The 11,543-nt window shown below is 37.1% G+C and overlaps 1 protein-coding gene across 4 annotated transcripts; it reads right to left on the reverse strand.

The window, feature by feature from the left end:
- Positions 1–580: 580 nt before the first annotated feature.
- LOC117405291 (ELMO domain-containing protein 1) lies at positions 581–11,210 on the reverse strand. 4 transcript variants are annotated; one of them, XM_034008236.3, is made up of 12 exons: positions 11,102–11,210; positions 9,270–9,351; positions 6,761–6,906; positions 6,503–6,531; positions 5,794–5,891; positions 5,074–5,203; positions 4,497–4,630; positions 3,976–4,044; positions 3,595–3,618; positions 3,222–3,272; positions 2,251–2,384; positions 581–1,881 (listed from the first exon to the last, which is right to left on the reverse strand). In XM_034008236.3, exons 2-12 carry the CDS (start codon positions 9,284–9,286, stop codon positions 1,709–1,711), a joined length of 1,005 nt encoding a protein of 334 aa, XP_033864127.3. In that variant the 5' UTR covers positions 9,287–9,351; positions 11,102–11,210; the 3' UTR covers positions 581–1,708. The 4 variants fall into 4 exon arrangements, with proteins under 4 accessions (XP_033864127.3, XP_058884505.1, XP_033864128.3 ...); XM_059028522.1 differs by having other exon boundaries at positions 11,131–11,149; XM_034008237.3 differs by lacking the exon at positions 11,102–11,210 and adding an exon at positions 10,421–10,654.
- Positions 11,211–11,543: the final 333 nt, after the last annotated feature.

Consider the following 11,543-nt stretch of genomic DNA (forward strand, 5'->3'; position numbering starts at 1 on the left):
AGGCTGTATTTATCTTTGGGAATACCTGCTTTCCTTCTGAATTCTTTCTTTAGAACTGCTTGTTTTGATGGTCGTCAAAATATCCCACTGTACTCAAAATGAAGCATTTTTATCCAGGGAACTTTGTCCACTGAAATTTACAAGCACTAGGAATGGGAGATTCCAAACAGCTGCTCCTGCCGTGCAAGCCTGCTTCAACCAGCCTGGACCAGAACCGTTGCCATTAGTCTCCATATTCATCCAACACACTGCCTGCCCGCTAAGCTGAGCAGCACCAAATTCTGTGATGGTTTTCTGATATGGACTACTGTGAAAGGCTAGTCCAAAGCTTTCCCACCCTTGAGGCTGAAAGAGCCATTATGATAACCAGGGAACTTTTAAATATGTTTGTCTTGTTGTAGAGTTTAATACCATTCGTTGGCAGCCCTGCGCTTGTGCATTAGCCTAATACTTTATATTATTCTTCTGTCTCTAGTTTTTTGTTTTGTGTTGCAAGAAAAACACTTTCATGTTAAGAGGTATTTCAACTACAAATAGCATTTTCCTGTAACGCACAAAGCAATTGGTTAGTAATCAGGTATTGATTAGTGTTATGTAATGGAGTTTTAATAATAATAGTACAAAGTCTCCCCTTTTCACATTACACAGGCAGTTGAGCTATTGTGATGTACAGTACACAAGACAAAGTAGACAGAGTAGAAATTTCACTGAAATAAAAACTGGATGCCCTGAAGAGTAAGGTAAATTTACATGCATGTTGGGATTTTAATAATGCAACTACTGGTACTGATTTAAAACAATTTCTAGTATCAAGGTGATTGTCTTGGGATACAAGAACATTTTTCTTCTCCTAAAAGGGACCTACATTATTGCAGACAACAGTAAAGCCCTTTAATTCTACACACATATGCATTTTTATAGCGCCTTTATTTACATTGCTGTAGAAAGTTACATAATGAACTTTACTGTACTTTTCTATGATGTTACTAAATCATTTAGTGAATGGGAAAGCATGTTATATATTTTAATTCATTTTTACAACACCTAGGCAAGCTTAAAAAGGTATTCCCATCAAAGGCTGACTGTCACAGCAGTGTAACAAAACATTGTTTAGTGCAAAGACATCAATAGTAATAACCACTCATCAATACTATGCAAAAATGCTTCTTGTTGATACCTTACTACTTACAAATACAGTATGCTGCATGCAAACCCTGAGGCTTTTTAAGAAATAAACCAGGAACCCAGTTCCCTGTTTCTAAGAAATACATGATTTAAAAACTGGAAGAAATTAAAGGGCTTTACAAGACTAAACACAGCTATCAATAAGTTTTACAAAAGCATGCCCAGAGAATTACAGTTTAGAAATGTTGATGGTATGGGAAAAATAGAAACATTTACAAAAATAGAAACATTTCTTCTAATGAACACTGCATGAAGGTAACACTGCATGGTGCCACAGTACGATAAGTGCACGGATTTAAATGAGAAAAGAAAAGTGACCTGAAATGCATGTCAATGTCTGTGTCTGTGGCAAGCAGTAATATGGGAGATCAACGCCACACACAGTAAAGAACAGCATGCATACAATCGACATGGTCATAAAATGTGCTGGTGGTGATCAAGGCTGTAGGTTCAATGCGGTCCATCCAAATGGGTGAGTCAGTTATGAGACAAGTACTGCTGATGAAGTGTGACTGAAGGATGCCTACATGTTAACTAAATGATCCGATGCTGCAAAGTGAGGGCACAGGGCCATGTCTTTATTCCGGAGCTGTTTCAGAATGCGCTTGTGAAACTTTGTGCGGACGTAGTTAAACTCCATTATATCACAGGGGTCCTCTTCGGTCCAGAACTTATGAAACTCTTGCATTAAGTAACCTGTAGCAAGAAGAAACATTTCTATGTGAACTTTAAGGTAGGGTTGCTTTCTCGTACCATAGATTTTATTTAGCCAATAAATTGAAATTTGGTGTCTGTTCTTCCAATATTTCTCTCTATAGTTTAAATGCATGTTTTCTGAAATACAAAACTGTTCCAAAAAAGTTCTGTCCTGGCATTTCAGATAACCCTATACAACAATTTAAGAGTTAAAAGGGGAGAAGTAGCACCCACAAGAACACAATTCTATATACCATATATATTTACCGGTTCTTCCACATATCCCCAGATTTTGATGCTCTCAACAACCCATGCTAAAGAACATGCATTACTAACCAGGTTTCATCACAATTGGTAAGTAACACTTACAAAATGTCTGCTGGAAGTGTGCAAGGGCTGGTGCTTCAGGAGCAACATTGTATAAATGTGTCTTCAGAGCTCCACTCACAAGCAGTGTGTGCGCCAAGTCTGTAATATTGATGCCCACTATTGCAAAGGAGTAGCTAAAAAAAAAAAAGTACAAGGATCAATGTGCAGTCTACAAAAAGTGTAAAAGTTCTTAAATTTAAAAAAAAAACCACACATGCAAGTATTTAAAAAAAATGCATTTGAGAAAGTAAATGAATGTTATTTAAGCTACGAAGTGATATTTTGCACCTTTAACTTTTGCATAGTTTGGCTTTCACAACCCATCACTCCAGTTTAGTCTTATTGGTCTTTTTCTGCCACATAAGCGCCTCAGCACTTTTGTTTGGGATCTGCAGAGGTAAGATCTTCAGGCTGCCACATTTCATGTCCTCTATATTGCCACGGGTAGCAATCACGCTAATGCATTGTGAAGGTTACTGATACAAAAAAAAATATTCTCTGGATGATAAAAAAAAAAAAAAAAACCTAATGCACAGGATGGAAACTTCAGCATACTGTTCACTGTAATGTTTGTATGTAACCTTCATCCTTCGTAATGCATAAGAGCTTTTAAACACATTTCTTTTTTTGTTTTATTAAACACTTACATTTCCATTCTTGTATGGCCTATTTTAATGAACCAAACATCTCAGTAAAATAATAAGGAGTCTTAAGTACTTTGCGTATTTTCTCAGTTTTGTTACATCGATGTACTTTTCTCCTCATTAAAGAAATGCTTTGAAAATAATATTTAAAAAAAAGACGTAATGTTCTGTATTCCTGTAAATGTATGTGTCTAAATGCATATAATATGTGTATCTGAAACTCTTGTTTTAATATAAGTGCTGCATCGCTATGCCTATGAACAAAATATTTGACAGCACTGTGTTATCTGATAGTTTTATCAAACCTATGCATCTATACATACTTACCCTATGGCTTTATCAAACTTCTTCTTCTCCCATTCAAGTTTGCTCATCTTGCTATAAAAAAAAACAGCATTTGTGAACATCCTATATCTTTATTATGCAGCTATACCACAGCTGTAAAATAAAAAAATAAAAGGAAACTCAATTATATGATGTAAAATTGCAATAACAATATGTTAGAAGTTTATATATATACACACACACATATCCGGTGTTACTTTAGAACTGCTGAACCACAGAAGTAGTAAAAAGTGTTAGTAAAAGGTGTATTAAATTAGTATTCATATAAATGGAAATTGCACATATATTAAACAGGCAAAGTAGGCAATGGACAAAAAAAGATATGAATAAAAAACAAAATAATCAAAATAAATACCTTGCATCCTTTTTGGTTATATCTCTACATGTAAAGTAAAATGTAAAAACAAAAAATATATATATTAAAGATATGCAATGAGTGTGAAATGAGAAATTAAAAACAAAACAAAGACGTCCAATCTAATCCAAGCTAAAAATGAAATTGTTTCCAGAGTTCGAATTTTTCATTCACAGGAAACTGTAAGCAGGAGCCTCTCTAAAAATAGCACAGTACTTTCCCTTTTCTTCTGTTCATTTTCAATGCCCTGTACACACAGATGGCTTTAGATATTACAATCTAGCATACAATACACTCTCTGTATTAAGAAACAGTCGCATGGGGTAGCATGTTTCTAATTAATGGAAGCAAAATAGTGAAAATCCTTTAGCCCGGTATTACCTGTAGTTTGGTTGAAGGGAATCATGAAGGACTTGAAGGGCTGTGACACTGTCATGTTCTGCAAAGTAGCTGTAATACAATGTATTTTAAGAAGTCAGACACAGGACAGGGGAGGTTTAATCACAACTAAACAAGTGCTTCTTGAGATATAGGTACCACTGTATAAGAGGCAGTACAGTACGAGTGCCTCCAGAATATATTTGCTTTGGATATTCTCCCACTAAAATGCTGTTTGAGAACATAAGGTTTATGAATTTGTTTTACACAACTAACGGCGCATCACATTGTTGGAATGAGCAAAACAGCAAATGACAATGCTTTGGGAATTAAGGTATGAGTTTCAACACTGGCTATTAAAAACATCAGCAATAACAGACAAGTAATAGTCACAATTGTCTGTATCACCACCATTATTCAGCAGCAGCAAATGTTTTTTTATTACATTACTGGTTGCTGGTGATAAAGGAATCAATACCAGTCTTTGAAAACGGTCTGGTGCCTAAAAATCACAATGCTCTTACACTAAGTTAAGTAACCCAAGCAGGCCCATCCCTCTGAAGTCTGTTTTAGGGTCGTCGCCTTGGAAACCAATTTCGCACCACTGCTTTGTAATGCGACCTTTGAGTGGAACATCAGGACGCAGCAACTTCCACAGCTGAAAAAAACACATTTAACATTCATGAGAAGTCAAATGAAGGCAGTCTTCTTACATGGCTTCCCTCAGCACTGTCCTACTAATTTCCCTTTCCCTGAAATCTACTGCCTGCCATTCAGCCAATTACAGTCTGTGGCAATGTCAGTTCAGATAGACATCATCCTTTTATCTGCTCATTTTACTGAGGCACTCTTCATATACAGCAGATTGTAAAATGTCAATTGTGTATTGCTGTCAAATGGTGCACATCAAAAAATTCAACACATGTACATATTTTTTTTTTTTTTACATTGCACAGACAGCTATAGTAGCAGGTTTATCTGCATTTGGATTGTTCTCTATTAATGAGGATAAATAACTAAATACCTCACAATTGTCATTCTGATGCTGTTAGTAAGTAGTGTGATGAGTGTGATTGTCAGAAGCCTGTAGTTCATGCCTACCTTTAGCAGGATTTCCTCATGCTCTGGATTCTCCGAATCATAGGTCTCTCTGCGAAGCTTCTCAACTTCTACCACCAGGTTCCTGTACCCAACAATCTGGAGGAGACTGGCCTGCAGGGATATCCCCAGCCTTGAACAAACAAACAAACAAAAACATTGAGCTTTTAGTCGATTTTTCTGTACGTTTTTTTTTTGCTGTTTGTTTTATCAGATTTTGTATGGGGCAGGGTTGGCTGCACTGGAAGCTAAATAAATCCTCTGAATGTATCCACAGGGCAGGAATTACTCAAGCAGCAGGACAATGTTATTATCCCTACATTGTCCAACAAGCATGGCCAAATTCCTGCCCTGGAGGAACTGGGAGCGATGGAATAGTTCCGTCTCATGGCCATCCAATCCTGCTGGTCTGTAGTAATTAAAATTCATGAAGATCAAGTGAAGTCACGCTAAACTGAGTTTCCAGGCTGGGGTTAACAGGCTCTTGTACTAACTTGCAGCTCAAGGAGTTGGATCACTTTGATATGAGATACTTCAGTTCTATGCCTACCATGTAAGCGTTTAAAATCAACTGGTGTTGATTGAACTTGAATGAACTTACAGTGAAGAAGGAAAACTAAAATGAAAACTATTTGGCAAAAAAAACTCAAAAAACAACTTTGAAGCTAATTACTATTAAACCACTCCTGTCATGCTCTCTAGCAAAACACCTGATTATCTTACTGGGGGTTGGTATCTTGGTTAATCTTCTTCAAGGTCATGATGTCTTCTATAGTCTTCTCTACAGCATCAGGATGGACACTCACTGCACTTTGCAAGAGCTGAGTAGGAGAGAAAGATACCCCAGGAACTTGCACATGTAAGATATAATATACTTAATAATCTTGCACAGATCATATATAACAATAAAGTATTTTATTTAGAAACACTAGAAAAGGCTGATGAAAAAGATTTGAATCCAGCCAACGTCCCAAGGTGAAAAGTGTTCTAACCACTAAACCACTAACTACCATCAATTAATTATAAACCAAAGCATACTGTAAAAGCTATAGGTAAACAGACCAACAGGATAATCATACTTTAAATAGAGCCCATGACATTGGATAATATTACTGTTATCCAACTACAGCTCAGTTGAATATGATAAACAGGTAAACAGAAACAAACAGTGTGCTTCTCTTTAGAATGCTGTAGTACTATACTTCAGACACTGTGCAATGTGTGTTCTACTTTATAATGATAAAGTTATAGCATTATGGGGCAAATGGAAGGCATTATGACACGGCCTTAATCTGTTCTGTGGGATTAAGGGACGCCTGATAACGACGGAGCACTGTAGTAGTAAATTTGTTCCTTTAAATTGTTAATTTTATTGCTTTCTGCTAAGCTATACTTCTGGGCCAACAGAACAGACACATAAAAAATAACTTACCTCGCTCTTGGAGAATTTAAGAGATGACTCTGTTAAGAAAACAAAGGCAAACCGTGTTTGTTCAATTCAAATGTTAAACTGTTTGAAAAACAAGTTGATGTATGTATTGAATTTTACTGAATGACTTTAAACAGAGTAACAAGTTTTAGTCAGAACAAATGCTGTATGTGCAACCGATGTATAAGTCGTTATGCTCTGTGGTTCCTACTGCATGACCCTTGAACACAGGATGAATAAACAGATTGTAAGTTCCAGTACCTATCTTCAGCGTTCTGCGGGCACCAGGCTTATTGTTGTAGCAGATTCGCTGCAGCTCACATCGTCCTGTAACCTTCCGCAAAACGAACTTCAGAGACCGCCACAGACATTTACAGTAAAGATACAGGAAGAACTGCATCAGCACCCTGGCAAAACCAACAGACAAGCAAATCAAAGCAAAGAAAACAAACAACAACCTATACAGCTCTGCATGGTCATTGTCCTGCCTGTCTCCAGTGTCACAATCTCAATAAAAAGCTTTTTGTTTTCTAGGTTTGTTTTTAACAAATAGCATAATAAACACCCATTTTGACTCAGCAAGACAAGAGCTTCTCAGGGGAGTGGTAGAGAACAAAACCAGTCAGACAGCTCCCTATTCCCTTGCTGCCTGTTCTTTCATGCACTCCATCACTCTGACAGGTGCTTGATGAGGTGGAGCAAGGGGACAGGGGGGCTAGATTAGTCAGGCACCCTCGTGTCCACTGCCTGCCAATGCCTGCCTTTGATCAGAGCACAGGCGGAAAGCGAAAGAACCTTAATTAATCTGTTCTTCATCCACCTTCCTCCTGGCAGCCCATCAGCCTCCCCAATCGCCTGGAGACTGTATTGATCCCCACACTGAATTTGCAGAGCAGCAGTTAGAACATGCAGCGCACATGACCTTCTGATGCAGTAAAAGGCCTATTTTTGTATTCATTTTTTAAAACATCAAGGCAGGTTCCCTGTGCCAGGAAGAAAAGATGTTCACAACCTATAGGTGGAAATTCAAAATTCAAGAATTATAAGTGATAATTGTTCACATCTGCTCCACATGTCAAATCAGTTCTGCCTTGCCTAGTCACCAGACCTTTACAGTGTTTTGACAAGTGTTTATAATTATTTGTCCCATTACTCTATATACAGGTAGCCTAATACTACTAAAACTACTGAACTTCAGAACTGAACCTGTGGAGATCAAAAAGTGGTTGAGGCTCTTTTTTTAGTGGCAGCTGTTTCATAAGGGTCCAAGGGAGAGGAGAATGCTCCAGGATTACTGCACTGTCATGAAGCCCTGTACAGAAACATTACCATGTATTACTTAAACCACACCAGACTAAAACTAACAGCATCATAGTGTGCCTAGATAATGCTCTCTGCAGCAACAGTTCTTCTTTTATTTCACCTTTGCACAACTTTCAATCGGAATACGTTGCAGAAGGGAACATGATGTAAGCACACTATGATGCTCATAAGAGTAATTCTCCTTCTCTTTGTGAACGCTCTCTTGAGTAAAAGTCAGGAAATGCATTTCTAGGGCATGTGAATAAAATGATCAAACTAATGAGCATTATGTTGGAAAATATATTGCTGCGCTACAGACAGCAAAGGATACAGCAAAGGTAAAGTAGTGTGCTTCTTAAAAACACTGCAGGGTGTTCTGTAAGACGTTAAGGGCTAATGTGAGATATCAGAGAACAAAATCAGAGATTAAACAGACCTAAATGTAAAATATTTGATATACCGCAAAAAAAAAAAATAGTACTGTATATGTCTCCCTGTTAAGCTGTTATTGGTTCGCTTTGATTAAAAGGGTACTGTATTTTTGCTGGTATGAAAATAATTAAATAAGACTGAAGGAGTGAAACAAAACTAAAAACTCAAGAGACATTTGTATTTTCTGGCAAGGTGGGGGATATTATCCTGGGTTTACCAATTACTTACAAAAATAGCTGCACTGATTCATCCTCTGGAATAATTTAACAAATGTGTATTATCAAGCAGCACTGACAGGAAATGCTCAAACTGCTGTTAACACTGCAGTTGCTATTTCAAGTGCTATGAAGAAGGGAGTGCGGCGCTACTGCTCACTTACAGTATGAGTTGGTGAAAAAGAATCAACACAAAACTTTTTTTTTTTTTTTTGGCATGCAATAGTTAAATGAAATAATGGACAGTAGTTCCATTAACCATCGTCAGGGGAACAATGGTGGGAACTAAATGCTCTCAAGCGTACACACTAGTGGTTTAATTAAAGCATTCTATCCAAAGCCATTACAGCAGTGATTGTTATCAGAGTCAGGGATTACACTGCACATACAATTACAGATTTCCAGTGTTTGTGTTTTAATAAGATGTTCTCAAATCAAGAGGTTTGGCGTGGTAAACGGACCATAGAGAATAATCAGACTCACATGGCCAGACTACACTGGTTCATTCTGTGTTTGGGATTTTTGCATGCACTTTCATCTGCCCTGACAGTGAACCTGTTGCCCATTACACTTTAAACATGAGTTGTTGTGCCTGGGCACACAGGTTTATTTTTAGAAAAACTGAAATGAATAATTCATGTTCTAGTTAGAAAAAGGTGTTTGTAGATGAACAGGTTTCCCTTGAGAGGCACTGATATTTGTGGAGTAGTGTACACGAAAGCATGTCACACAATGTAATCCTTGGGATTACAACTAAAATGGGAAGAAAGCTTTCTTTCTCTTATGCCAAAAAACAAGTTTCACAAAAAAAAGGCACTTACTTGAGAAAATGCTTCATTTTTATTTGTCCTCTCACACCTGAATGTCCAGTGATTTACTGAGGGCTCTTGCAGTTCAGTTGTCCTGCAAAGAATTAGGTAAAAAAAGAAGCAAATTTCATGTCCTATTTAAAAAGCTGGTAAACTACAATGCATAGTGTTTTTCTACATTTTTTCATGTTTACAGTAAAAATTTTATAAATAACAAATTATAATTTACATAACATATTCACGTTTTATGACGACATAAACATTATGACTTCCGGAGTTTAGGATATGTTTATCCCCCCCAGTTGTTGACAGTATAAACGTTAATACCTCGTGTGCAGGTTGTCTCATTATTATTATGAGGTGTCATGTCTTGCGGGAAGACAAAAGCGAATCTGAGAACAATGTAGATGAAACGTGCGTGTGTCTATATATATATATATATATATATATATATATATATATATATATATATATATATATATATATATATAATACACACACACATCTTATTTTAATATGCGCAAGGATTATAAAGATTCAAATTTGTTTTATTTAAATACAATGCCTATGTATTAAATACAAATATACATTTGATCTGCTCCAATCGGTTTACATAATCCCCTCTCCAACACAAACATACACATACTGTAACACTGTTTCCAAATGATGTATGGTATGACCCACATTTACTTTATCCTTTAACGTTTTTCAAGATCAGTCCTGTAGAAAAAAATGCATCGGACTCTGGATTCTTTTTTATTTGCTTTGTGCGAATCCTGTGGCAGGTACCTGCTTTCCTCCATATTGAACGCGGTACTCTGCGTGCTGAGCTGACTGAAGTGAAAGACACACTGATCGCAATGCAGTAGCCTCCAGTATTGAAACAGACTAGCGACAACCGCCAAAGATACAGAATCTGTTTTATTTCATCATGACGCACGTCTCAGCCCCAAAACAGAAGAACTTATTCTATATTTAAATGCCCTACATATATATTTTTACCTCAATCTACACGGGTGAAAGGATATCGAATTAGCGTTGTGTCCCTTTTCCAGAAAAAAATGGGACAGAGAAGCATACAACGGTGCTCAGTTCACTGTCTCATAACGATTACAATAAAAAGATGTTCACAGAATTCGTCATTTAAATGCAATGTGCAATACCTTCTTATTGTGCAGCCTGCTTCAGTCCGCGTACCCTTCAAAAACAAACGTTTGGTAAAACTGGCTCCAGACTATTCATCCAGTACGTTAAATTCAAAGGGATCTTTCACATGGTGTTGATTCCACTCACACGCCTATGTCAGACCTGAGTGATGCGCAGCACTCGAGTACGTTTTAATGTATGCCATTTAAAATAACACGATTAACATAATACTAATGTAAACCACAACCCATCTTTTGGGAATATATCATATCCATTTAGTTTGCTATGTTTTGTTTGTTAACGACCCGATATATGATATTAACTATTAATTTATTTACAGCATTTTCCCTTTGGCGTGCTTGATTTAAATTGCTTTGTTGTCGCTAAGCGACAAGTCCACGGAACCAGCGGCAGAAGCACCATCCTTTTCTTTCACTTTCCTCAAGTTGATTTGCTTCTAATATTAATACAAATAAAGTGATAATGAGGATGTTAGGATTTACACGTCTTTATATGGGTTGCATTTACAAGCTTATCCTACCTAACATTTTTTTTTCTCCAATTTGTAAAACAGTTCTTGTTCCAGATCTTCCAATCGTCACACAACCTATACAATAATACTATGCAACGATACAATTAATTCACTTATCTCTTGTGACTAATGCGACTGCAATTCTTAGCTTTTGCATATTCCTCACCTGTAGTAAATCCGTGTTGTTTATCCTACCATCCTGTGCATTCCAGTCAAGTCCCGTCTCCCTCGCTCTCGTGCTACCGTTCTCCTGCTGTCGCCGTAACCAGGACACCCTAGACCAGAAGGAAACACATGGCAAAAGCATTTGCAGACTACGTCATAGAGATGTAGACTACTGCGATGTACTCAACGTTTCACACTTGTTGGGGCCTATGTGTAATATATTTTGAAAAAAAGTCCCTGAAAATGTTCAACATACCCTTCCATAATATCTACATAGTGTGCCGACATCACAACAAACACTCTGCTTAATATTTATCAAGCAAAATACAGACTGGAGGCATGGTATTCCTATGCACAGCAGCAGCTCAAATGATCTTTCTGGCACAGACTTTCTGACCTAGTGATTGCATTCAATAGAATTTACTACAAATGGTTACACAGTT

The sequence above is a fragment of the Acipenser ruthenus genome, chromosome 8, assembly GCF_902713425.1.
Source record: "Acipenser ruthenus chromosome 8, fAciRut3.2 maternal haplotype, whole genome shotgun sequence".
In the NCBI taxonomy this organism is placed as follows: Eukaryota; Metazoa; Chordata; class Actinopteri; order Acipenseriformes; family Acipenseridae; genus Acipenser; species Acipenser ruthenus.

Bases quoted from the DNA above. Each gene is read 5' to 3' on its own strand.
- LOC117405291 (XM_034008236.3), bottom strand. The intron at 4,631-5,073 runs GTAGGCATGAAC...TGTTTTTTTCAG, and splicing joins ATGAGGAAATCCTGCTAAAG to CTGTGGAAGTTGCTGCGTCC. The intron at 3,619-3,975 runs GTAATACCGGGC...CTTTACATGTAG, and splicing joins TCCCTTCAACCAAACTACAG to AGATATAACCAAAAAGGATG.